At 41.3% G+C, this 24,944-nt stretch overlaps 1 protein-coding gene and 1 long non-coding RNA gene across 4 annotated transcripts in view; one reads left to right on the top strand and one right to left on the bottom strand.

The window, feature by feature from the left end:
- Positions 1-24,944, bottom strand: part of usp47 (ubiquitin specific peptidase 47) — a 148,627-nt gene that overhangs the window by 118,040 nt on the left and 5,643 nt on the right. The window contains exon 1 of one of the 3 annotated variants that reach the window (XM_069903617.1): positions 19,232-19,254. The exons of 1 other annotated variant lie outside the window; for it this stretch is intronic. Coding sequence is in view for 1 of the 2 variants with exons in the window: in XM_069903590.1 (XP_069759691.1) it covers positions 14,005-14,079 (75 nt within the window). In the remaining variant the exon portion in view is untranslated. Of the gene's footprint in view, positions 1-14,004; positions 14,319-19,231; positions 19,255-24,944 lie in introns of those variants that run through there. One more of the 3 variants, XM_069903590.1, reaches the window with a different exon arrangement.
- On the top strand, positions 19,580-21,178 carry LOC138751744 (uncharacterized). Its single transcript, XR_011350147.1, has 2 exons — positions 19,580-19,669; positions 20,515-21,178. It is a non-coding gene; the product is annotated as an uncharacterized lncRNA (long non-coding RNA).

Consider the following 24,944-nt stretch of genomic DNA (forward strand, 5'->3'; position numbering starts at 1 on the left):
GGTTATCTATTGTAAAAGGCGTCAATAACATTTTTGGTATTTGGCAATTCATTTTTTTCCTTTCTACATGCATCTTCTTCCATATATTAAGTAAATGATGGAATACTGGTGAGCTATTATATTGCACCAGTTTTTCATCCCACTTATAAAGTATATGTTCCAGTACCTTCTCTCCTATTTCCTATCCTATTTTATCTAGTTCTATCTTAGTCCAGTCTGGTTTTTCTCTCGTCTGGTAAAAATCTGATAAATACCTCAATTGTGCAGCTCTGTAATAATTTCTGAAGTTTGGTAACTGCAAACCACCTTGGTTATACCTCTCTTAATTTATCTAACACTACCCTCAGTTTCCCCACTTTCCACAAGAATTTCCTTATTATTCTCTTTAGTTTTACAAAGAATTTCTCTGTTAAGGGAATTGATAACGTTTCAAGTTATCCTTGGGAACACATTCATTTTAATGCAGTTCACCCTCCCTATCAACATTAGCGGTAATTCTTGCCAATGTTCTAAGCCTGTAATTTCTTTATTAATGGCTGATAATTTAGTTTGTACAAGTGGCTTAAGTTATTGTATAACCTGATACCTAGGTATCGGATTGCTTGGGTTTGCCATTTAAATGGTGATTCTTTTTTAAGTTCTGTATAATCCGCATTACTCATTGGCATCACTTCACTTTTATTTGCGTTGACCTTATACCCTGATATTTCTCCATATTCCTTCAATTTCTTATGTAGTTCTTTTATTGATATCTCTGGTTCTGTTAGGTAAACTATGACATCATCTGCAAATAAACTGATTTTATACTCCTTTATTTTTATCCCTTTTATTTTATTTTCTATTCTTATCAGCTCTGCCAATGGTTCTATTGCTAAGGCCAACAGTGAGGGGGATAATGGACATCCCTGCCTAGTTGATCGACTTAATTCGAATTGGTTCGATACATTTCCATTTACTACAACCTTTGACAACACTCCATTATATAATGCTTTGGTTCAGTTAATATATTTTTCTGGCAGATTGAACTTCTGTTCCACTCTACTCTGTCAAAGACTTTCTGCATCTAAGGCAACTGCCACCTTTGGTTTTTTACTTCCTTGAACTGCATGAATTAAATTAATAAGTTTACAGACATTGTCCGCTGTCCATCTTTTCTTGACAAATCCAGTTTGATCTTGTTTTACTATTTTTGGTACTCAGTCGGCTAATAATTTGCTAATAATTTCGCTATTCTCTTATAATCTGAGTTAAGTAGAGATATTGGACTACATGATGCTGGTGTTAATGGATCCTTCCCCATCTTTGGTATTAGTGTAATTATTGCTGTCTTACAGGAGTCTGGTAAGTTTTGTGTTTCTTCTACCTAATTCATTACTTCCAGGAGAGGAGGAATTAATAACTCTTTAAATGTTTTATAGAATTCCATTGGAAATCCATCCTCTCCTGGTGTTTTATTGTTCAGCAGCTTTTTTTTAAATATCCTGTACATCCTCTATTTCAAATGGTTTTATCAGTTTGTTTTGTTCCTCTTCTTGCAATTTTGGCAGTTCAATATTAGCTAAAAACTCTTATTTTATCATCTTTCCCTTCATTCTCAGTTTGGTATAATTGTTCATAAAATTCCTTAAAGTTTTCATTAATCTCTGTTGGGTTATTTGTAATTTGTTTGTCCTTTTTCCTTGATGCCAATACAGTTCTTTTAGCTTGTTCTGTTTTAAGTTGCCAGGCCAATATTTTATGTGTTTTTTTTCTCCCAATTCGTAATACTTTTGCTTTGTTTTTATTATGTTCTTCTCCACCTTGTACGTTTGTATTGTTTTGTTTTGTTTTTGTCTGCCAATTCTCTCTTTTTCTTTATATTGTCCCTTTTCACTAGTTCCTTTTCTGTACTTGTTATCTCCCTTTCCAGCTGATGTATTTCCAAATTGTAATCCTTCTTCATCTTAGTCACATAACTTATTATCTGCCCTCTAATGAAAGCTTTCATTACATCCCATAGTATAAATCTATCTTTTACCGATTCTGAGTTTATTTCAAAAAATGTTTTAATTTGGCATTCAATTAATTTAGCATGGGGTTTAACCTCCATCCATATGTTCTTGGTGGGATATCCTCCAGTTCTATTGCCAATAGCAGGGGTGAATGATCTGAAAGTAGTCTAGCGTTATACTCAGTTTTCCTGACTCTCCCTTGAATATGAGCCGACAACAAAAACATATCAATCCTTGAGTATGTTTTATGCCTACTCGAATAATATGAATATTCCTTCTCTCTTGGATGTCGCCTTCTCCGTATATCCATAAGTTTCATTTCCTGCATTGATTTAACCATAAATTTGGCTACTTTATTCTTTTTGCAAGTCTTTTGTCTAGTTTTATCCAACATTGGATCCAAATTAAGATTAAAATACCCTCCTATCAATATATTTCCTTGTGTGTCTGCAATCTTCAAAAAAATCTTGCATAAACTTTTGATCTTCTCATTAGGTGCATAAATATTGAGCAAATTCCAAAATTCTGAGTATATCTGACACTTTATCATTACATACCTCCCTGCTGGGTCTGTTATTTTCCTCCTCTATCTTGATTGGTACATTTTTGTTAACTAATATGGCTACACCTCTCGTTTTTGAATTATACAATGCTGCTACTACGTGTCCTACCCAGTCTCTCTTTAATTTGTTATTTTCCACTTATGTTATACGAGTTTCCTGCACAAATGCTATATCTATTTTTTTTCCTTTTTCAGTAAATTTAGTAGCCTCTTCCTTTTAATTTGGTTATGTTTATAGTCATATAGTTCAACGTGGCCATCTTATATCTTGCTTACACCTCTTTTCTGCCTCCTCACCACCTCCATCCCCCTTTTTCCCATTTTTGTCTTTTAAGTTTCCCTTTTTAAACTCAATGCATGACAACATATTTAAAACATGAAATAATCCGACAATCTTCACACCTAATACCACCTTAACCCCAAATGAACCACCCCCCCTCTCTGAGTTGCCCCTTATCCCTTGCCAGGCAACCACAATTCCCCTTTCCATTTGGTTTGTGATCTTGCTCATAAGCATCAACTGATTTCGCAGTGATGGTTATTCTTTCCCCCCCAGAAAACACGTGTGTGTGTGTGTGTGTGTGTGTGTGTGTGTGTGTGTGTGTGTGTATAGCTCTCTTTCCCCCCCTTTCTTCCTTCCTTCCTTTCTCTTTTCCATCATTAGTTCTTTACATATACATTATTTTTACTTTATATTATTACATCTTTATATATACTTTATTGCCAGTCTTATTTCTTGTTACATCTCTTCTTTCTTCTATCCTGCAAATGTTCTGCGAATTCTTGTGCTTTCTCTGGATCCAAGAACAGCCTGTTTTGTTCCCCAGGTATAAATAATTTTAAGTATGGCTGGATGTCTTAACATGAATTTATAATCTTTTTTTTTCCATAAAATCATTTTCACCAAATTAAATTCCTTCTTCTTTAAAAGTTCAAAACTTATGTCCGGGTAAAAAAATATTTTTTGTCCCTTATATTGCAACGGATAATTATCTTCTCTAACTTTATTCCTTGTTCGCTCCAGTATATTTTCTCTTGCCATATATCTCAAAAATTTTACTAAGATGGATTTTGGTTTTTGATGTGTCTGCGGTTTCAGAGCTAGTACTCTGTGTGCCTTTTCTATTTCCATCTCTTCGTGCAATTCTGTCATTCCCAAAATCTTCGGGATCCATCCTTTTATAAATTCCTTCATGCCTGAGCCACCTTCAGGCCCACTATTTTTAATGTTGTTTCACCTACTATAGTTTTACAACATATCAATTTTCTGAGATAACAACTCTTGTGTCTCTAATTTTTTTTGTCACTTTCTTCCAATTTTTCTCTTAAATCATTTACTTCCAATTCTACAGCAGTTTCCCGTTCCTCCACATTTTCTACTCTTTTCCCTATTTCTGTCATGACCAATTCTAAACTTTGCATTTTATCTTCTGCTCTTTTCATTTTTCTTTAATTGCACTAAATTCTAATGATAACCATTCTTTTAATGATCTCACTTGTTCTTCAAAAAAGGCTTTATCTATATTTTGTCCATCTGTTTTACCTTCTTTTTCCCTGTGAAGATCTTGGTCTTCTGTATCTGTACCTGTGTTTGTGTCTTCTTCTTCTCTTCTTTCTATCTGTGTCTCTTCTGCTTTTTCTGATGAATTACTTCTATGTCTTTGTCGGGCCTACTCTTACTGGGACTCTTGCTGTTGGGCCTCCGGTCACAGTCTGTCTGTCTGTCGGGCCTCCTGGTATTGATCATCTTGTCGTCGGTCAGCCAGCTGCCGTTCTCCCTCTTCCCACTCCTCAATCCTTTCCTCACCTTTATTTTGTTCCTTCAACTGAGCGCCTCGATGCCGGGCGTCCCTCAGCTGGTCGCATTGTAGCTGCCCGCTCTTTGGCTGAGACCACCTCCCGTCGGTGTTCACTTTATCCTTTGATTGCACACTGCTCATGCGCGACTCCTCGTGCATGCTCAGTTGCGCACTTTTGTTCGACTCCAAGAGCCATTTTTGCAGTCCACCAGTCAGGAGGTCACGACTTCCCAGGGCACTCACCAACCTCGGAGATTGGCTGCTCTTCACCACTGTAGCTCCCTGCTCCTGCATGCAAGTAAGGCCTCCTTTCTTTTCCAGTGATTTTCCTTTTTTTTCCCCATTGTTCTTACTTTCTCTTTTTTGGGTGCCATCTTCTAGTGCTTCTCTGTAACTTTATCTTCTATTTCTTGAGTTTTATATTTGTTGAGCTTTGCAAGTGAGAAGCCAAAGCTTAACCTTCCCACTAATCACGCCCTTACTACTTACCCCTGTGACTGCAGGAAATGCAACACTTGCACTGACATTTGCATCCTTACCAATTTTCGGGGCCCCGAACAGTCCTTCCAAGGAATTATAAGTCTGTGGGGTCATCTACTGCATCAGGTGCTCCTATTGTGGGCTCCTCTGCAACAGAGAGACTGGATGCAGACTGGGAAATTGTTCTGTTGTGTACCTTCGCTCTGTCTGCTGCAATAATGGGGTCCTCCCAGTGGCCAATTATTTCAATTCCACACCCTATTCCCACATCACCACATACACTGCCAAATGAAGGCTAACTGCAAATTGGAGGAATAACACCCAATATTCCACCTCTGCCATCTCCCACCAGATGGTATTAACAATGACTCCTGCAGCTTCCGTTGGGCCCTTTCCCCGTCTCTCTGTCAATGTCTTAGTCTTCTTTCCTCCAACTGCCTCCCCCTTCCCCTCCATTCTGAGAGCGACTTCCTCCCCTATCACCTCTGAGCTTGTCTCTTCTGCCCTCCCACCTATAACCTCTGACCAGTTCTGATCCAGCTTCCCTCCTCTCCTTTATTCTGGCAACTGCCTGTTTTTTTGATCATACCTCGTCAAAGGGCTCAGGCCCAAAACTTTCATTATATCTACGTGACCTACTGAATTTCTCCAGGACCTTTGTATATTACACTCGACCAGGTCAAGATTTCCTCAGCCAATTTCATGCAGAGAGCTCAAAAAAAATCAGTGAATCGAGCAAATATTTCCAATGCACAGAATTGTTTAGTGATGCTACATTCTGTCCCAAAGAACACATTTAATGTTCAATCAAAAAAACATTCAGACTGCATAACTTTTCTTAAAACAGTCTTACCATTTCCTTATAACCCTTGCCAGCTCTTGCCAAACTCTTTTCCCTAACTAACTACTACCCACTAGCAGATCATTTTTTCAAACTCTCAGATTGTTAACAATCTTGGTGACATTTTTGACCCAATGGAGGTGAAGATTTGCACAGGGACATCTATTTCTATCCCCATAACATTGAGCCTCTGCCTCAGCTTACCTGCTAACAAAACTCATTTGCCTTAGTAACTCCAGATCCAAAAACTCCAATGCACCCCTGCTCCCTAGCTTATGCTGTCCACAGCTCTGCAAACATAAGATATACACCAAGGGACAATGTATAGTAACCAATTAACCTACAGGCACATCTTTAGAACGAAGAAACCCACATCACAAGAACAGCATGCAAACTCCACTCAATCAGCACAAGATCAAGTCTCCAGAGCTGAAGCAGCAGCACTAACTGTTGCACCCCATATCGTGTCCTGTCTGATAAATAGCAAGTACAAGCCACACCAAATAAGCTGTAGGCAACAAAGATCTATATCGTGAGTCTAATCTCTTATTTTTGTCAATTAATGGCACTTCATTCCCAAGTCTCCCATCAACACCTATTCAGACAAGCCACTAAGGGCTCAAGGCCAAGACTGTGGTGAACAGGTCCCCTCCTTATGGCAAAGTCTTCCAATTATCAGTGAAGGAAAAACATTTTCGGCCAATGGCCTGTTGTTAACAACTCACATATTAATTAGTTCACAAATGCCACCTGAGTCTTTCCAATATTTTGTGCTTTTATTTCAGATTTTCAGCGATTTGCACATTTTACCTCTCATTCACTTTCTACCATCTCAAGAGCTAGTCAGAAGTACAATGAAATATCTTTACCATCCAGGATGGAACAGACATTTGCTGGGCATCCAATTTCACCACCTCAAATACTTCACCATCTCAAGTAGCAGAACACCATTAAGTGTACATTGTCACATAATCCGACAAATCTATAATGTTATAGATGAAAAATTATCAAGTTTCAGGGATAGATTTTGAATTAAATTTTCACTTTTAAATCAGTAGATGTGCTTCTGGTTTTTATAATCAATAATATATAGCCACTAGAAAAGAGGGATGAACAAAAATATCAGAACAGAGATTTATAATAATCAAGAAAAGCTAAATGGGTTAATAATACAATCTGCAGAATAACACCAGGGTGCTGGGAGAGAGACCTTTAAGACAAAGGAGTTTGATTTCTACTTGAAATGTCCAAAAGGACTACACGTACAATAAATCCTCTAATAAATCCTTCATTAGCATCAATAAACCTATTGATTAGGATATTTTGTCAATCCCACAGAAACCTTTTAACAGCCAGTTAAGCTATGCACAAGACCAAAAAGCTTCAGAATTAGTAAACAATGTGAGTAACAAACATGGAAGACATTAAAATACTTAGAAAAAACTGATTAAATACTTTCAAGGCAAATTCTGGAGTTCTCATGCAGTACATTAGCAGAATGCTAACTTCCTCCAATTATGCTGGGAAGTCTTCCTGCTGAACTTGCGGTTTCAGCAATTTTATTCATGGAATTGTTACTCTACAGATGGAATGTACCACAGCCAATCCTGAAGCCTGTTCCTCTACATTTCAATGGAGGTAAGTAAACTCCAGTTTAATCCAAAACACTGCCAAGAAAGCTCACCAATTACTACTTTTTTTTTTAAAAAGACTCGGCATGTCCCCCTTATCCCTCAATTGCTTCCATAGGTGGACTTTTAAAGCATCCTTGCTGGATGTACACAGCGTGGGATGCATGCTATTGGAAGCTACTGCAGGTGGTGAACGCGGCTTAGAATATCAAGTAAACATGGACAGAACTATCCCCAACAATGGCACAGGAGGATATAGAATCAAGGGTATGCTTCAGGTGTAGAATAACTGCAGAAGACCATGATTAGATATGTACAAGTCCAATTGATCTTCAGATTTGAAGATGTAAACCATAGATCCTTAATTTTTCCACTTTTCAATGTTAAATCAGGATAAAAACTGATGATCAACAATAAAGAAAAGCTGTTTCCCACTGAAAATACAAAACAGCAATGCAGATCTTATACTCAACCTTCAGATGTTTAGTTTCAAAACATTCAGAGTCTTAATGACCACTTCTCCACAAGGGAATCCCCTATCAGTGGCCTAATAGTGGTGACAAATGTGATGTGAAAAATACAAAATAACCTTCTAAACAAACAGGAAACACAAACCAGTCTGTAATGAACTAATGGATAAAATCCTTTGAGGACAACCTCACAACAGCCCCTGCACCAAGAACTTCATCACCCACATGCCAATTTTATACCAAGAGATTTGGGAAAATAATTGGCAAGTGTGGTAATTAGAGATTTCCCACCATCTTTGCAGAAGTACAGAATGATCCAGCAGTAGCATCCTGGTTGAGAATTGTATAGGAAGAAAATTGCAATGGCCAGCAAAAAATTTTGTGCAAATAGGTTATTTCTTGTGGCATTACTTCTGAAGGATCCTAACACATTACATTTGGAGACTAAATGTTGAGGCACTACTTAGCTAAATACATTTAACTGAAATTGACGAACACTAATAAAACACAAAAACATTCAAGTTCTCTACATGTTTTATTACTTTGTTAAATTCCTCCATTCATATTTATGAGGGATTAACCTACTTGATATTTCCAGAGACAAAAAAGACTGCAGGTGATGGATCTGGAGGAACTTAGTAGGTCAGACAGAATCTGTAAAGGCAAAGCAAAGGTCGACTTTTTGGGTCAAGATTCTGCACATAATGACACAAGGTCTCGACCTGAAATAATGACCATTCTTTTGCTTCCACAGATGCTGGCTGACCTACAGAATTCTTTCTGCAGCTGGTTTTATGCTTGCACATGGCAATTACATGTCAACTAAGGCTGGATAAGTTAAAGGAATAAAGAGAGAAAAAATTAGCGAAGTCACCAACACATTGGACTAAAATGGTAGAAATCTTGGTATGGGATTTTTTAATCTAATTTAGTCAACAATTCCAAAGTGAAATCTCTTTTCAGAATGGAATCCAGGAAGGATGGTGATCTGATAAACCAATTTTATATTCAACATCAACCAGCCGACAGCAGAAAAGATATCACTATATTATGTCCAAAACCATTATGTATGCCCTGGTTATACAAAATACAAAGGCCAAATGAAGACCAAAACCAAGTCTAGTTTCCTAACTAACCTTCCACTTTGTTAACTTGCACTCCCTGCATCCTGTCATGTAGCAGGCCTATTAACCAATCACACACAACCCAGACTTGAAAATCACTGTTCCTTCATCATCTTTGGGACTAAATACAATAACTCCTCATCTGACAGTACCTTCACCAAATGAACAATAGGAATTCAAGGCAGCAACCTTTCATATCACGCACCAAAGTGCTCTAGATATGGTTGCCATATTTTGTACCAAGTATTGCACTTATTTCTTAAATTATGTTATTTTCTCCATGGGCACGCAGTTGTGCATCCCTTTCTTAAGTAGGGATGGACAACAATAGCCAAGTATGTCAACATGCAGTAAATGAACATAAACATTGCTGACCTCCAAGTGATATGGCGTGTGAGATGCCTCTTGATATAATGTACCCTGGTGCTGATAACCCTCATTCAGATGACATCAAATATCAGAGTTTCCATGATTAAGCCCACAGAATCAAACCATGATCATCTAAACCAAATAATGGTAAACAACAGAAAAGCTGCAATGAATGCAGAAAGCTATTCGGTTCATTCTGACCACATGCACGCTGTTGACAATTAGTAATACACCAGCATTTCATCAACATTTTCCATCTCAAAAGTTGCTGCATACACTACTTCCAACCCGCATGACTGTAGGTAGCAGGACAAGGTGCTATAGTGGTTAAAAGTAAAACAAAGAATCTATGGTTACCACTGTCAACCAACGAAAATGATAACAATGCCTGATTTATATTAAAAATGCCAGAAGTGATATTCTTTTCCCTAAACAAATTAACTTTAGGTGGTGGTCAAATTAAGAGATGGAATTTCCAGTCGCACAAGGGTCAAGCAAATAGAGGATATAGCAGTGAAGAAAAAATGGTGTTGGTTACTTTTAGAAAGGAAAGTGCAATCAAAAATTTAGCTTGCAGGTCTTGCATTAGGACCACACCATGAGTACAATACAAGGCTGTGTATCCTTAGCTGAGAATTATGATTGCTAGTCAGTTGGAAGCATCTTCAACACATAAAGGATCCAACGAGATTAACAGGGCTTTTTGTGAAAGTGAGAGGGGTGCAGGGAACTGCTCACTCTAAATTGAGTTCATATCAAATATGATCAAACAGCTAAATGTTAAAAGGCTGTAGAGTAAACAAATACTTGATCAGACCAACAAAGGTGGAGAGCTCAGGTCAAGCAACATGCACAAAAGTAACATTTCAAATTGAGGCCTTTTCTGACAGTTAAGCTGTCAGTTAAGATTTTTGACATACAGCATAGTAACAGGCCCTTTTGGCCCATGCTGCTCAATTGTACCTAATTGACCTACAACCCCAGTACACTTTGAAGGGCGGGAGAAACCCACGCACACGCGGGAGAAACCCACGCACACGCGGGAGAAACCCACGGGAGAACGTACAAACTCCTTAAAGACAGCATGGGATTCAAACCTAGGTCACTGGTGCCATAACAGTGTTGTGCTAACTGCTAAGCTAATCATGTCAAAGGAAGTGGACTGCAGGCCAATTTAGAGAAGAATTTCCAGATCTTAGGACCAATGCAACTGAAGGCATAGGTAGTAATGCTTATGTGACGTGGGTGAGGGATTGTACATCTTCAATTATGTCAGGTGCTTGTCAATGGGGAGAAACAACTCTGTGCCACATACAAAACCAATAAACAGGTTTGTAGGCATGAAAGGTAAATCCGAGGTGGAACTGGAAGTTGGAGCGGGATGCCATTGAAACAAATGCAGCTAATGGAACCCAAAACCATCCAAGCTGAACTTCAAAAGAGATACACAGAAAGTCAGGAAATAATGCACTATTATTAATACAAGTATTCCAAAAAATGGGGAGGACCTGAATGAATACTTTGCTTCCATGTTCACCAGGGAGGGGTACCTTGGTGAATGCGAGGTCAGTGCAGAGGTGACTTAGAGGTCTACAATATTATGAGAGGCATCGACAAGGTAGAGAGTTGGCACTTTTCTCCCCCAGGGCGGGAGTAGCAAACAGAGGAAAGTTTAGGGGAGACATCAGAGACGTTGTTTTACACAGAGAATTGTGGGTGCTTGGAATGAATTGCCAGGGTGGAACAACAGGGGCATTTATCAGACTCTCAAGACAGGCACATAGATGAAAGAAAAATAGTGTTATGAGGTAAGGTTGGGGCAGCCGGCCACCCCAACCTGTGCTGCAGCCCGGGCCGGCTGCCCCACATTGTGGGGACCGATATCGGGCTGTTGAGAGAGAGCGGGGCAGCAGAATCAGTGTGGGGATGTCCTGTGCGGGACAGCCCACGCCAGCTTCCTCTGCCCTGATGTTCTGCGCTGGGGGGCAGTAGCAGCTGGGAGGGGAGCTGTCAGGCGCTGCATTCAGATGGCTGAGGGGACCATTGTGCTGCGGCAATTATCCCTCTCAGTGGAGGTTTACCAAGTTCGCCTCGCAGGCGTCTCCTGCGCATTCAAGTGGCCTTCCGACAGCCACATATTGCCATAATATGCAGCTTTACAAGCAGGGAATTTGGCAACCTGCAAGTGCCTTTTGATTAAAAAGGGAGAATCCTGGGAATTAGAGACTTGAGTCTTGGTGAGCAAACAATTGGGAGGACTCTTAGGCATAGAATTTATGAGCATTTAGAGAGGCATCATTTTCTCAGAGGTGCAAGCTGTACCTCATGACACCAATTAAGTTTTTTGTGAAGGTAACAAAATAAATTGATGAAGGAAGATGGATCTGATGTACAGGATTGATAGACATGTGTTGCGTGGATTGGTGATCTAATGGCGAGGGATATCCATTTTAAGCTTCCGTATTTTTAACCTATTTATTTTCCACGATTTTTTCAGTTGCTTGACGCTGCCAACTGCTTAAATTCTGGATAACATAGTTTTTAACGTCAATGGATTATAGTAAGGTGTTTAACAAGGATCCAATCCATGGTAGAGTCATTCAGAAAGTCATGAGGCATGGGGTCCAAGGACCCTTGGCTCCTTGGATTCAGAATTGGCTTGCCTGCAGAAGGCATATTCTGCAAGGATCTGTTATGCGTCCCCTTGCTCTTTGTGATCAATGAAAAAATGCAGGGTGGATCAGTAATTTTGCAGCAGGCTTAAAGGTTGGATAGTATAGAATGTAGTCATAGGTTACAACTGGACGTGTATAGGATGTAGAGTTGGGCAGAGAAAAGGCAGATGATAAGTGCAAAGTGACACACTTGAAAGATCAAAGTGGGAGTGTGTGGTTAAAGGCAGGAATCTTAAGAGCATGGAAGAATAGCGGGATTGTGAGGTGCGTGTCCATAGGTCCCTCAAGGTTGCGACTGAAGTTTATAGGATGAATACAAAGGCACATTGTATGCTGACCTTCTTTAGTCAGGGAATTGCCATGAGGTAATGCTGGTAAAACCAGTTATAACATAGGATAGAGAAGAGTACAACACAGCGTGGGCCCATTCAGCCCACAATGTCGCGCTGACCTCTATAAACCTATACTCTGTGTTAATGGAACCCCTTCCCTTCCTCACACCCATAACTCTATTTTTCTTATATCCATGGGCCTGCCTGAGTCTTTCAAATGTCACTATTGTACCAGCCTCCACCACCACCCTCAGCAATGCATTCCATGCACCTACTACTCTCTGAGCAAAAATCCGATCCCTAAACTTTCCTCCACTCACCTTCAACAATGCCCTCTGCTATTATCAACCAGGAAAAATGTTCCAGCTATCCACTCTATCTATGACCCTAATAATCTTGTACAGCTTTGTTAAGTCACCTCTCATCTTCCATCACTCCAACCATTTTTGAATCCAGTTCACTACTTCACCATGAATACCTAGCGTCTACGTTCCTGACTAACCTCCCATGTGGGACCTTGTCAAAGGGCTTACTAAAGTCCATGTAAACAACTTTCCTGGTAACCTCCTCAAAATTCTTTCAGATTGGTTAAACAGGACCTACCACACACATCTTGGTTTAGCACAGTACAAAGCTATTTGATGCTCTAGCAGACACCAGAAACCAGTAAACAGACCAAAGATAACCATTCTATTCATTAGCTAATAGTTCAAATTAATTCTATCTGATATCATCAACTCTCGAGGTCAACTTCCATTGGCCTTAAATAGGATGACTGTTCAAATATTCAGCAACACATTGACTGGAAAACTATTGCCAAAATAACTATTTTGGGAATGCGATGAATAGTAAAGAGAAATAAAAATGTAAACACCACGATGGACATTAGAACCAAGATTCTAAAAACAGCATTCTGAAAAGGCAGCTGCAGTTGTAAGAATGAAAGCAACCAATGAAATTACAAAAGGAACTACCCTTTACTGGAATCTGCAACTTTATAAGGAAGTCACGACACTGGAGTGAAAATAAAATGACATTGCAAAGGCAAGTATAGTTAACCACAGCATTTTGTGGAAAATAGAGAAAATAACAGAATATTTTGGGACCACTTAATGTTGCAAAACACTTTTTTCATAAAATTGTTCATACTATTGCCTTTCAACCTTGTGACAAGCTACTCAATTGATTCTAGAGAAGCCCAAATGATCCCCATGAGAAATGCAACAAATAGGAACACAAGAACAGGAAGCCATTCAGCTCCTCCAGCCTATTCTGCCATTCAACTAGATCTCAAATCCATTTTGCATTTTGGATACATTATTCGTTTTAACCTTGCATGACAATCTGTCAAGTTTTGAGTCGGCCTTCAACCCCTGCAGTATTGTTTGAGTTTTAGAGGACTTGTATTAAGACCATGGTGAATGAATCAAGGATCATGCCTTCTATCAGAAGGTAGCACACACAAAAGTTTATTCTTTGACAGCAACTTTCATCGAATTGGAAAATAATCCAGTTTAGATCTGACAAGATTCACATTCTCCATCTCAATTAACATTATTACCTGCTAGGGATCAAGATAGAAGGATGTGAAGCAATTCCAAAACCGAAGAGGTCTGCAAATTTCAAAATGGCTAGGAGTGGCCAAACTCAAACTGAAGATATCTCTTTTCCAATAATCTTGACCAATTCAGGAACGTACTCTTCAATTGTCCCAACCCTCACAGACTTACCAGAGGTTCCACAATACGACCTTTCTTTCCTTTGACTTTCAACGACGTTAAAACATCCCCAAAAATCTTGAACATCTGTCGTCCAGAGTGAGATTCCGTTTGGATTCCCACACTGCCAATTCAAGAGAAACTGTGACCTCCAGTCTGTCGTACAACAGAGGCTTGGATAGCAGGTGAAGGTCACATGAGAGTCTCCACAGTTGGATGGCATCTGCCGCAGGTTTCAACAGCAGTATTAACAAAAGCAAAGTGGAGAGAACTCAAATATTATTTGGAATAAATATTTCACAAAACCAAATTAACATCCATTTTCTTTTCAGCAAGTTTTGTTAAAGGAAGCAATACAAGAGGTTCATAGGAAATTAAACAAATAGTTGAAGCAGCTGCCAAGACTGGTTCACCTAAGAAAACTAATTACACAGTACTTAACTTCCTTGTTTCAAACCAGATTGTTTTTCTGGCCACTTCCTGCCTCACGGGCCAATAAGGTTTTATTTTATTTGCATATCACCAATCAAATGGAAACCTCAACCATTTCAGTAGCAGCATATAATGCTCACTGTAGTTAAAACTATTATTTCTGAAATACAGAAAGAAACAGCAATTTTGGTTGCTCAGTGGAACACATTCACAGTGTGTGATGACAACACAGCCCAGTGATAGCACTGTTGTTTCAGAGTCAAATAATACTACATTCAAGTGCCAGACACAACAGGGCAATTCTGAATAATGAGATGATGAAGCAAGGTTGCTTGCCTGGTCAGGTGAACAAAATTCCCATGGCACTATTCCAAGCAAAGTAAAGGAGTTTTAAAATTAGAGTTATGCTGGTTGGAAGGAAAATCAGGAACCATTTTCTGTCAATGGAAAAAAATTAAATCAGAACTCCTAAAAGACCGTGGTCATTTCAAACACTTCGATGGATAGATCAGGGGAAATGCTTCATGAGGGTCATAAATCAACTGTCTACGTGGATGGCACAATTGACTTGAGGGATCAGTATTTAGTCCCAAATACAGCTCCGCTAAAGCACACAAGCAAGATTGACAACAAGATCCTTCAAAAGTCACTTTCAGGTGCTCGGATGAAGATAATGCACTGGCAGACGCGGCTGGAGGAGTGCAGCTGGGGCGTTCAGGTGGCCGCGGAGAAGACGCCTTTCTGTCACCTGAACGTGCCAGCTGAAGGAGAGCCGCGACCGAGCGAGTGCCGGCTCCTGTGGACTGTGGCCATAGTCCCACTGCTGCTTTCAGGTGTAACGGGGGAAATCCGGGAACCGGAGATTATACCTACTGGAGGAGGGTTAGATAAGTGCTCCTGGCCGGGTTCTCCACCTTCAGGTGGCCCCCCAACAGCCACATAGGGGTAGAATATGCGGCTTTACATCAGGGTATCTTGGCCACCTGAAAGTGCCTAAAGTGAGAAGTGGATGTGTTTGGCTTCACAAAACAGTGACCACACTTAAATATTTAATTGACTGCACTGTGTTTAAGGATATCAATGGCATGAAAGCTGCTAAATAAACACAAGCTGCATTTTCTTCTAATTATTCCAAGTCAAAGATAGTTGTCTGATTAAACACTTTTGCCATTGCAGTGGCTACATTATTAATACCCTTGTTAGTAGTTTATGAATCCAATTTTTGGCACATACACAAATATGTCATCAAGTCTGTCACTTCCATGGAGCAGAATGAAAACTAAACAGGAGCTGACCAACCTTCAATGGTCACATTAGCAATTTAATGTTTCCATGAGAATGTCACCACAAATCAGCTGACTAGAGTGCACCGACCTTCATCCCGACAAGGACACAGAAGAAAACAGGAGTGTATCCGAGTAAGAGAGCACTGCATTCCCTCCATATCTTATTTGTGTTTTTTGGATAGGGGATGGGCATGATGAAGGCAAGAATCATCTTTGGGCAGCACAGTTAGTGCAATGCTATTACAGTGCCAGCGATCAGGACAGGGGTTCAATTCCCACGCTGTCTGTAAGGAATTTGCACATTATCTGTGCTTGCATGGGTTTCCTCCTACCTTTCAAAAAACATACCAAGGTTGAAGGACAATGCTGGAGAAACTCAGCAGGTCCTCAGCAGATCCTGAGTTTCTTCAGCACTTTTTGCATATAAAAGAGGAAATAATTGAGTCTAATGAATAAAAAAAGTGTGGATGAACAAGAGGGACCTTGGGTACAAATCCATATATTCCTCAAGTCGCTGCTCAGGTTGATAAGATAGATAAGAAGGCCGATAGGATGCTGGGCTTCATTAATAGAGGCACTGAATTCAGGTCATGTTACAACTCTACAAATCTCTGGTGAGACCACACTTAGAGTATTGTGTTCAGTTCTGGTCACCTCATTATAGGAAGGATGTAGAAGCTATGGAGAAGGTGCAGAGGAGATTGACCAGGATGTTCTTTGGATTGGAAATTATGTCTTATGAGGTTAGCATAGCTAGGACTTTTCTCAGGAGCACGGAAGGATGAGGAGACTTAATAGATGTCTACAAGGTTAGAGAGGCAGAGATAGGGTGGACTACCAGCACCTGTTTCCTAGGGCAGGATCAGCCAACACCAGAGGACTCAAGTACAAAGTTTCAGGACAGGCAGATCACCACAGACTCCACAAGATATTACTGCATGGTCACTTTGCTCAACGAGGCAACTGCCGGACAAATCATTAACTTCTTACATCAGCTGCCAACAGGTACGAGGCAATTAAGCTGCTCCTTATCCACACCTTTGGCCTTTCCAACAGCAAACAAGCAGCACCACTGCTCCATATGGATAGCCTGAGCCGCCGCAAGCTGTCAAGCCCTTATGAACGACAGACTAGCATTAATGGATGGCCACAGGCCTTGCTTATGGTTCGAGCAGATATTTCTAAAACAGATGCAGGAAAACATCCACCTACTCTTCGCAGACAAAGACTTCAGCGACCCACACAGGCTAGCAGCCCATGCAATGTTCTGTGGCACGCCAAGTAATATGGCGGGGCATCTGTTGATCTGGTTGCTGCATCTTGCCCAGTGGACTCGTCTCTCTCCCACTCCACTGAGGAGGCTGGCGACAGCCTCAACAGGTGGAGACTCAAACTCGAAGCAGTAGTGTTTCTACCATCAGATCTGGAGCCCACCTCTGCTGTCCACCTTGCTCCCATCCAGTAAACGTTGGGGCCAAGACAGCCTCCTTTATCTATGAAACTGGCACTCAGGGCAGTGTTTCCTCATGGACACTGGCGGAGGTCAGCATCGTAACGCCCTCGAACCAACACACCCACGCTGGGTAGTCAGACCGTCCCTCACCACCGTCCCTCAACAATAGCAGCATACGCACGTACAGGGTGCGGACTATCCTGCTCAATTTCAGCTCCACTATTTTACTTGGATCTTCACTTTGGCTGAAGTGACTCAATCCCTACTGGGCACAGACTTCCTTCAAGCCCATTGACTCCTGGTGGTCCTGAAAGGGCACCACCTGGTCAATTCCAGGACATTCACCCTTCATAAACCAAGTTCCCGGCCCCCCACCTTGACTTGGTAACCTTATCAGAGTTTGCCAGAATCCTGGGAGGATTCCTGGCCATTATAACGCCACAGTTCTCCACCACAGACCTGAAACATGGCATCCAACACCACATCCCCACACAGGGATTGCCACTACACACTTAGAAGAGCAAGCTTCCTCCCGACAAGCTGCGGCTCACCAAGGAAGAGTTCAGGAAGATGGAGGAGATGGGAATCAATCGGCACTCAGACGGCCCATGGGCCTTTCCTCTACACGGTGCTGAAGTCTTCTGGGGGATGGAGACCTTGTGGAGACTACCGCTGGCTCAATGATGCCATGACAGCCAACTGGTATCCAGTTCACAACAGCCAATATACAAGGAGCAAGGATCTTCTCAAAAATCTACCTGGTCCAGGGGTATCACCAGATCCCCGTGCACCCCAGCAACATCCTCAAGATAGCCCTCATCACTTCGCTTGGTCTTTGAGTTCCTCCGCTTTCCAATCGGCCTCAAAAACCCAATGCAGACTTTCCAGGGACTCATGGACTCAGTGGGGTACGGCCTGGATTTTGTTTTTATATACCAGGATAACATCCTCATCACCAGTCATTTGTGATAAGAGCACCTACCACACCTGCATCTGCTCTGCCAGCGATTGAGTGACTACAGCCAAGCCATCAACCCAGTAAAATGTCAGTTCAGCCTGACAGCCATCGATTTCCTTGGACATCGCATCGATCAACATGGGGCAGTCCCTCTTCCATCAAAGGTTGATGCTGAGCCAACTACGGACAAAGGTTTGTAGGAGTTCATTGGGATAGTCAACTTCTACCATTAGTTCCTGCCATCAGCTGCCAGGATCATGCGACCTCTTTTTAAGCTCCTGTCCAGTCAGACCAAAGAACTCAGCTGGGACACAGGGTCTACGGCAGCTTTCAACCAGGCTAAAGACGTTCTGACCAACACCACACCCTTCTAGTGCATCCACATGTTGATGTACCCACTGCCCTCACAGTCGATGCATCCAAAACAGCCATTGGCAGCATCCTGGAACAGCTGATAGTTGGATATTGGAGACCACTCACTTTCTTCAACGGATACCTGTGACCCCCCCAGAGCAGAAGTATAGTGCATTCGACAGGGAGTTGCTAGCCCTCTATCTCACCATACACCATCTTCGCTATTTCCTTGAAGGACAGGATTTCAGTCTTCACCGATCACAAGCCCTTCACTTTTGCCTTCGCCAAGCCTTCCCTCTAATATCACATCGGACTGGGGGGTGGGGGGAGCACTATGAGCAGTGCTGGCACAGCTCCTAGGGACCCATGACATCACACCACAGCCTACCACCCAGTCTAAAGGCCTGGTGGAAAGGTGCCATCAGCATTTGAAGACAACCTTAATAGTGTGGCCCCAAGGCCTGAATTGGGTGGGCAAGCTGCCTTGGGTGCTCCTTGGCACCCGCACAGCACCAAAGGAGGATTTAACCACATCATCCACTGAGCTTGTCTATGGGGGGCCCCACTGACAGTCCTGGGAGAGTTTGTGCCAGTGGTTTGCAGCCAGGAGGAACACCTACAGTGCTGCTAACATAACTTCGCGAGAAGGTGGGCACACTGGCCCCCTTCCCAACCTTGCGCCGCGGTCCAGCTCCATCCTAAGTCCCAAAGGATCTTGAAGACTGCAAATACATCTTCATAAGGAGTGGTGCCCACCTGATGCCCCTTCACCACCCATACAAGGTGTAACAACACAATGGGACCACGTGCCTTTTGGACACTGGGGGTTGGCAGGAAACATTCACAGTTGACGCCTCAAACTGGCACACCTTGACCTCGACCAACCAGTACCTGTTACAGCCCCACAGTGGAGAGATCGGCCTCCCAAATGTACAAAATGTTTACAAATGGTGGACTCAGCACCTCCAAACACTGGATCTGGGGAGAGAGGAGGAGGTAACGTAGTGGGTTGCACTGATCTGCAAGTGAACCAGGTCACAGAGGTGCAGGCTTGCACAAGGCTGACATCACAATGGTCCCGGGGAGAGGTGGGGGGGGGAAGGCCACAAAGGATCATGGGGGTCATGCTGATAAGCTCTCAGATAGTTCCAGTAAAGTCACAGCTTCCATGTAGTTTTTCTTTCATCCACAAAAGTAAGGAAATTTTCCTTTAAAAAGTTAAGTGATTTTTAATAATTTTGAGGAATCAAAAGTGCAGGAAAAATCCAAAGGGAATAATTCACTCTTCTGCAAATTCAATTTGTAACCTGGCAATTGACCAAATTGTCTAAAAAGTGATAAGATCTTTGGAATTGGTCAAGCTTGGATATATATATAGTTATCAGCATAAAGAGATACTTTATGGATAATTCCAGTTCTAGAGATTCCTAAAATATTAACTGATCACTGAAAAGCCAATGCTAGTGGCTCCAAAGCCAAATTAAATAAGAGTGAACTTAGAGGACAACTGCCTGGTTTTCCGAAATAGTTTAAGAGGTTTACATTTAATTGAATTAGATAAAAATTGAAGCTGTAGGGGATGAATATATTAATCTAATCCAATTAACAAATTGAGAACCAAGGTTGAATTTCTCCAATGCACAAAAAAATCCCCACTCAATCCTATCAAATGTTTTTTTCAGCGTCTCGAGAAAGAATACATTCAGAAGACTAGATACAAGGGGGGACATTTTTCCTTCAAAAGAGAAATGGGGACTTACTATATTACTGAGATTATTTGGATACATAATGAATGTTCAGGTGCCTCCGGATGGATTGACTTAGCGATTAAATCCATTAAAAGACATTCTCTTATCTCAATATTTGGAGCACATTTGCCTTTATCGTTCTCCAAACAATCTGATAATTTGGTAGTTAGACATACTTTCCAATTTAGAAAGCATTTTGGTTATCAAAGATTTTTATTAATTAGTACAATTTTTATCATCAGAAATGTCCTTCTTCTTTAAAAACATCAGTTATTTCCAATGACACTGTAGGAACCGAGAGAGGAAATTGCAGGTGCCCTGGCTGAGACTTATGAGTCACCATTAAGTACAGATGGGGAGCCAGATGACTAGAGCGTGGCAAACGTTGTATTCAAGAGGTCTGCAGGGAAAAGTCTGGGAACTACATGCAGGCGAGTGATGTTAACATCTGTGGTCATTGAATTTTCAGCAACAAATATACACATTTGGGGGATACGAGAAGGAATTGCTGGATTGTAAGGAATTTCAGCAAAGGGAGAACTCATTTAAGCTCTGCATATTTCAAAAGAGAAGATAAAACAGGTCCATCATTCTTGGTTCAGTATCAACCAGCGTGGCTACAAAAGGCGACGAACAGGCTGGATTTTTTTTTGGAGTACGATACGCCTGTGACATTTCCAGCAAAGCCCAATAATCAGGAATCCAATAAATTTACCACTGGGCATCAATCAATGAGGGATATTTTGTGGGATAACAGAAACAAAACAAGAAGCATTAGTATGTTCAGACGATTGGAAGAGAGGACCACACTATTGCTCAAGACACAGCAAGATCATGATAAATTTATTTCTCAACAATCTTTCTGAATCTTTCTTCAAAATGGTAGAACATGTATGATTTTGAACACAAGTGAATGAATACATTCAAAAATATAAAAGTAAGCTGGTCAACCTAACTGACTATAGTCTAAATCAGAATGCAGATAATGGCTAAGAGACACAGAGTAAATATGAAATTAAGTATCTAAAAGTTAATATAGAAATGGATTATATAAATTTTCCACAAACACTGCGAAAACCACAGTCTTAGCCACTGCACACATTTTAAAAGGAAAACAAAGAGCTTTCACTTGGGTATTTTGTCAAAAATCAGTTGGTTTTACTAATTACATGAAGGCTAACCTCAAATAGTTTTCGATTAATCTTACAGATATAATGAATGAAAGGGGTGGATTATCTTCAAGTAGTTAAGATGTGCTCTGTGTTAGTAAAACCAAGGAGATGATTATGGACTTCAGGAGGAAGTCAGGGGAAGATGACCCAGTCCTCATCGAGAGTTCAGTAATGGAGAGGGTCAAGAACTTCAAATTCCTGGGTGTAAGCATCTCCGAAGAACTGTCTTGGAGCCTTCACATTGATGCAATCACAAAGAAGACTCACCAGCGGCTATACTTTGTGAGGTGCCTGAGTATGACACCAAAAACTCTTGAAAACTTCTGCAGGTGTACCATGGAGAGCATTCAGGCTGGTTGCATCACTGCCTGGTAATGGAGGCACCAACTCCCAAGATGAGAATAAACTCCAGAGGGTTGTTAACTTGGCCTGTGACATCACAGGTACCAGACTTCACTCCATCGAGGACATCTACATAATGTGGTATCTTTAAATAAAAAAGCAGCCTCTATCCTAAAAGACCTCCACCACCCAGGACATGCCCTCTTCATTCTGCTACTAGAGGGGAAAAGGTGCAGGAGCATAAAGACAAGCATTCAATGGCATAAGGACAAGTTCTTCCCCACTGCCAGCAGATTCCTGAATAATCAATGAACCAAAGACACTGCCTTACCTTTTGTGCACTATTTTTTTAAAATTTATAGTAATGTTGTAAGATGGTTATAATATGTATGCTTGCACTGTAACGCTGCTGCAAAACACCGAATTTCATGACTTGTTCATGACAATAAGTTCTGATTCTAGAGCAGGGGTGTCAAACTCAAATTCACGGAGGGCCAAAATTAAAAACTTGGACTAAGTCGAGGGCCGAACTAAATATTTATTGAAAATTTTCAACAACATCTGCATGTTTTCTCTTCTTTCAACATATGTAATGTTAAACTTTAGGATATAACTTTAGGAGGATAATGTTACAGGTCAGGAGTAGGTAGCTCAAGTTCACCCTTTGCTTGACCTGAGGGAAACATATTTGATCCCTGTGGAGATGTAGTCAGCATTCACAGGCTGTGTCCATTTTGGCCTGCATCAGGACTCAGCATTTCCTGCTCACTCCTCAGGCTCTAGGCCTCTATTCACCCTCGACCCACCATCCCTCTACCTGACCAGTCCTTTACCCAACCTCTACTCACCCCTCACTCCACTCGCTCTGCCTCTACCCACCCCATCCTATACACGCCCCTCTACTGCCTCTCCCTTCAACCTGTTCCTCCCTCTACCTGTCTCTCACCCTCTAATCACCCCTCCCCTACTCGCCCTGCCCCTCCCCTTTTACCTCTTCCCTATCCACCCCTCCTTCTATTCATCCCTCCCTCTAACTGCCCCTCGCACCACCATAACTTCCCCTGCCCATTACTCCTCACCTACACCCTCTGCCCACCCCTGCTTACCCACCCACTCAGGCCCAGCGCGCTGCCGATCAGCCTTTGCGGAACAGCGGGGGCCGTGCGCAGCCTGCCATGTCCGTCGCACCGACAGGAAATCACAGGCGCTCACCAATCCGCCGCACCGCTCGACAGGTGGGAGAAGTGACTGGTTGTGCGGGGAGCCTTCCAACTGGCTTGCCGGCTGATGACATCGACAGACTTCTCGTGTTACAATTTTGTTTTCCCCGTTCTCAAAGTTTGCATGGTCAACCTGCAACACTCTTGCTCCCTCCGCGTCCCGTGGATCTGATGCCCGGGTGTTGTTAGGATTCCCAGCAGAAGGTTTGTGGAACTTTACCATTCTGGATTCCTTTTTGAGTATATTCTGGCCATCTTTTAAGGAGGGTGGTTTTAGGGGGGAGGGGATAGTTAAGGGGTGGGGAAGGATGTGCAATGAAGGGGGAGGATGGTGGGGGTGACATTACCAAAAAACAGCATTGGCTCTCACTGCAGGGCGGGCCACCTCTAATACATTTTTGAAATGATCTTGCGGGCCAAATATAATTATAGGGCCAGAGTTTGACATGTGTGTTCTAGAGGATTGGGACATCTGCCTCAATAGTGACCAATAGCTCTGGGAGAAGTGGGGGAAAAAAACACAATCAGGTTCAGATTAAAAACGATGATTTCAAAAATTGCAGTCATTGTACACAATTAACTCCTAGCTGCAATGCACATTGCCATAGTAAATAATCAATCATTATGGATTTGTAGCTGGCCAAAAGGGGCAATGGATCCATTACAAAACCAAATGCTCACAGGTCCAAAGATTAAAACAATTTGTACAGCAAAATTAAGTTTTTCATTTCCCTTTACAAATTTGCTGTTTATAAAAAGGTCATAAATTTTGGTTAATCCATTAGTCATGCCTAATAGTATACTGATTTTTAAGAAAACATTTATTTATTCTGCTGTTTTCTAAGAATCACATAGCAAATCTACCATCAATCCACACAGATTTCCAGAGAGGGCACTCTCAATTTCAACACACTAACAAGGAGAGGGAAAAGCAAAGTACAAAACTAATGTAGCAATGAACATAAAAACTAAAAGCCTCAAAATAAATTAGCTAAAACTGGGACCCTTACAGACTGAGGCAGAAGAAATAATATTAGGGAAAAAGAACACAGAAAAAAAATCTTGTTTGAAAAATCTCAATGTTTTGAACACTCAAAGGCAAACAAGTTGACAAAGGGCAAGTCACAGGTCATTGACAACAATATTAATTCACATGGGATTGGGGTAAATAAACTGGATTAGATTGAGGATTGATTTAAAACGGGAAAACTGAATTAAACTGATCATTCTTGGGTTTGTAAATGTGACAAGTCAGATGCTACAGAGATCAATTCTGGGGAGATGGTTTATTCACCATTCGTATCCAGGATTTGAATGAGGATAATCATGTGCAATACATCCTTTTGCTGATGACACAACATGGCAGTGTGGGCTGTCAGCAAGTTTCAAGGAAAATAGGCAAATTAAGTGAATATGTAAGATGGTGCAACACAATATGGAAAAATGAGAGGCCATCTCTAAACAACCAAGTCAACCCTGTTTTATGAAAAGTACAAGTAGCAAATTTGCAAATTGCTTTAGAATGTCAAGGATGGTTGATAGAAGGCATCCTGCAGATGTGGTGTATTTAGATTTCCAAAAGGATATTTAACCAGCTGCCAGACAAGAGGCTGATGAATAAATTACGAATGTATGGTATTGGATGAAGCATTAGCATTGATTGTAAAACTGGCAGTCAGATGAAGAATATTTGGAATAGGTAAGCCTTTTTTCAAGCTGCAATTATCAGGCAAGATTGGTTACATTAAGACAGTCTTCCTGAACCAAGAGACTGAGAGGTGATCTTGTAGAGGTTTATAAAATCATAGGCATAGACAAAACGAACAGTCATAACTGTTTTCCCCATGGTAAGGGAGTCTAAAACCAGAGGGCATTGTGATAGTGAGGGGAGAATTAAAAGGGACCTGAAGTGCAAGTTATCCACCAAGCGGGTATGAACATAGGGAACAATCTGCCAAATAAGTAGTAGAGGTAATTACAATTATAA

This window comes from Narcine bancroftii, chromosome 1 (genome assembly GCF_036971445.1).
Source record: "Narcine bancroftii isolate sNarBan1 chromosome 1, sNarBan1.hap1, whole genome shotgun sequence".
In the NCBI taxonomy this organism is placed as follows: Eukaryota; Metazoa; Chordata; class Chondrichthyes; order Torpediniformes; family Narcinidae; genus Narcine; species Narcine bancroftii.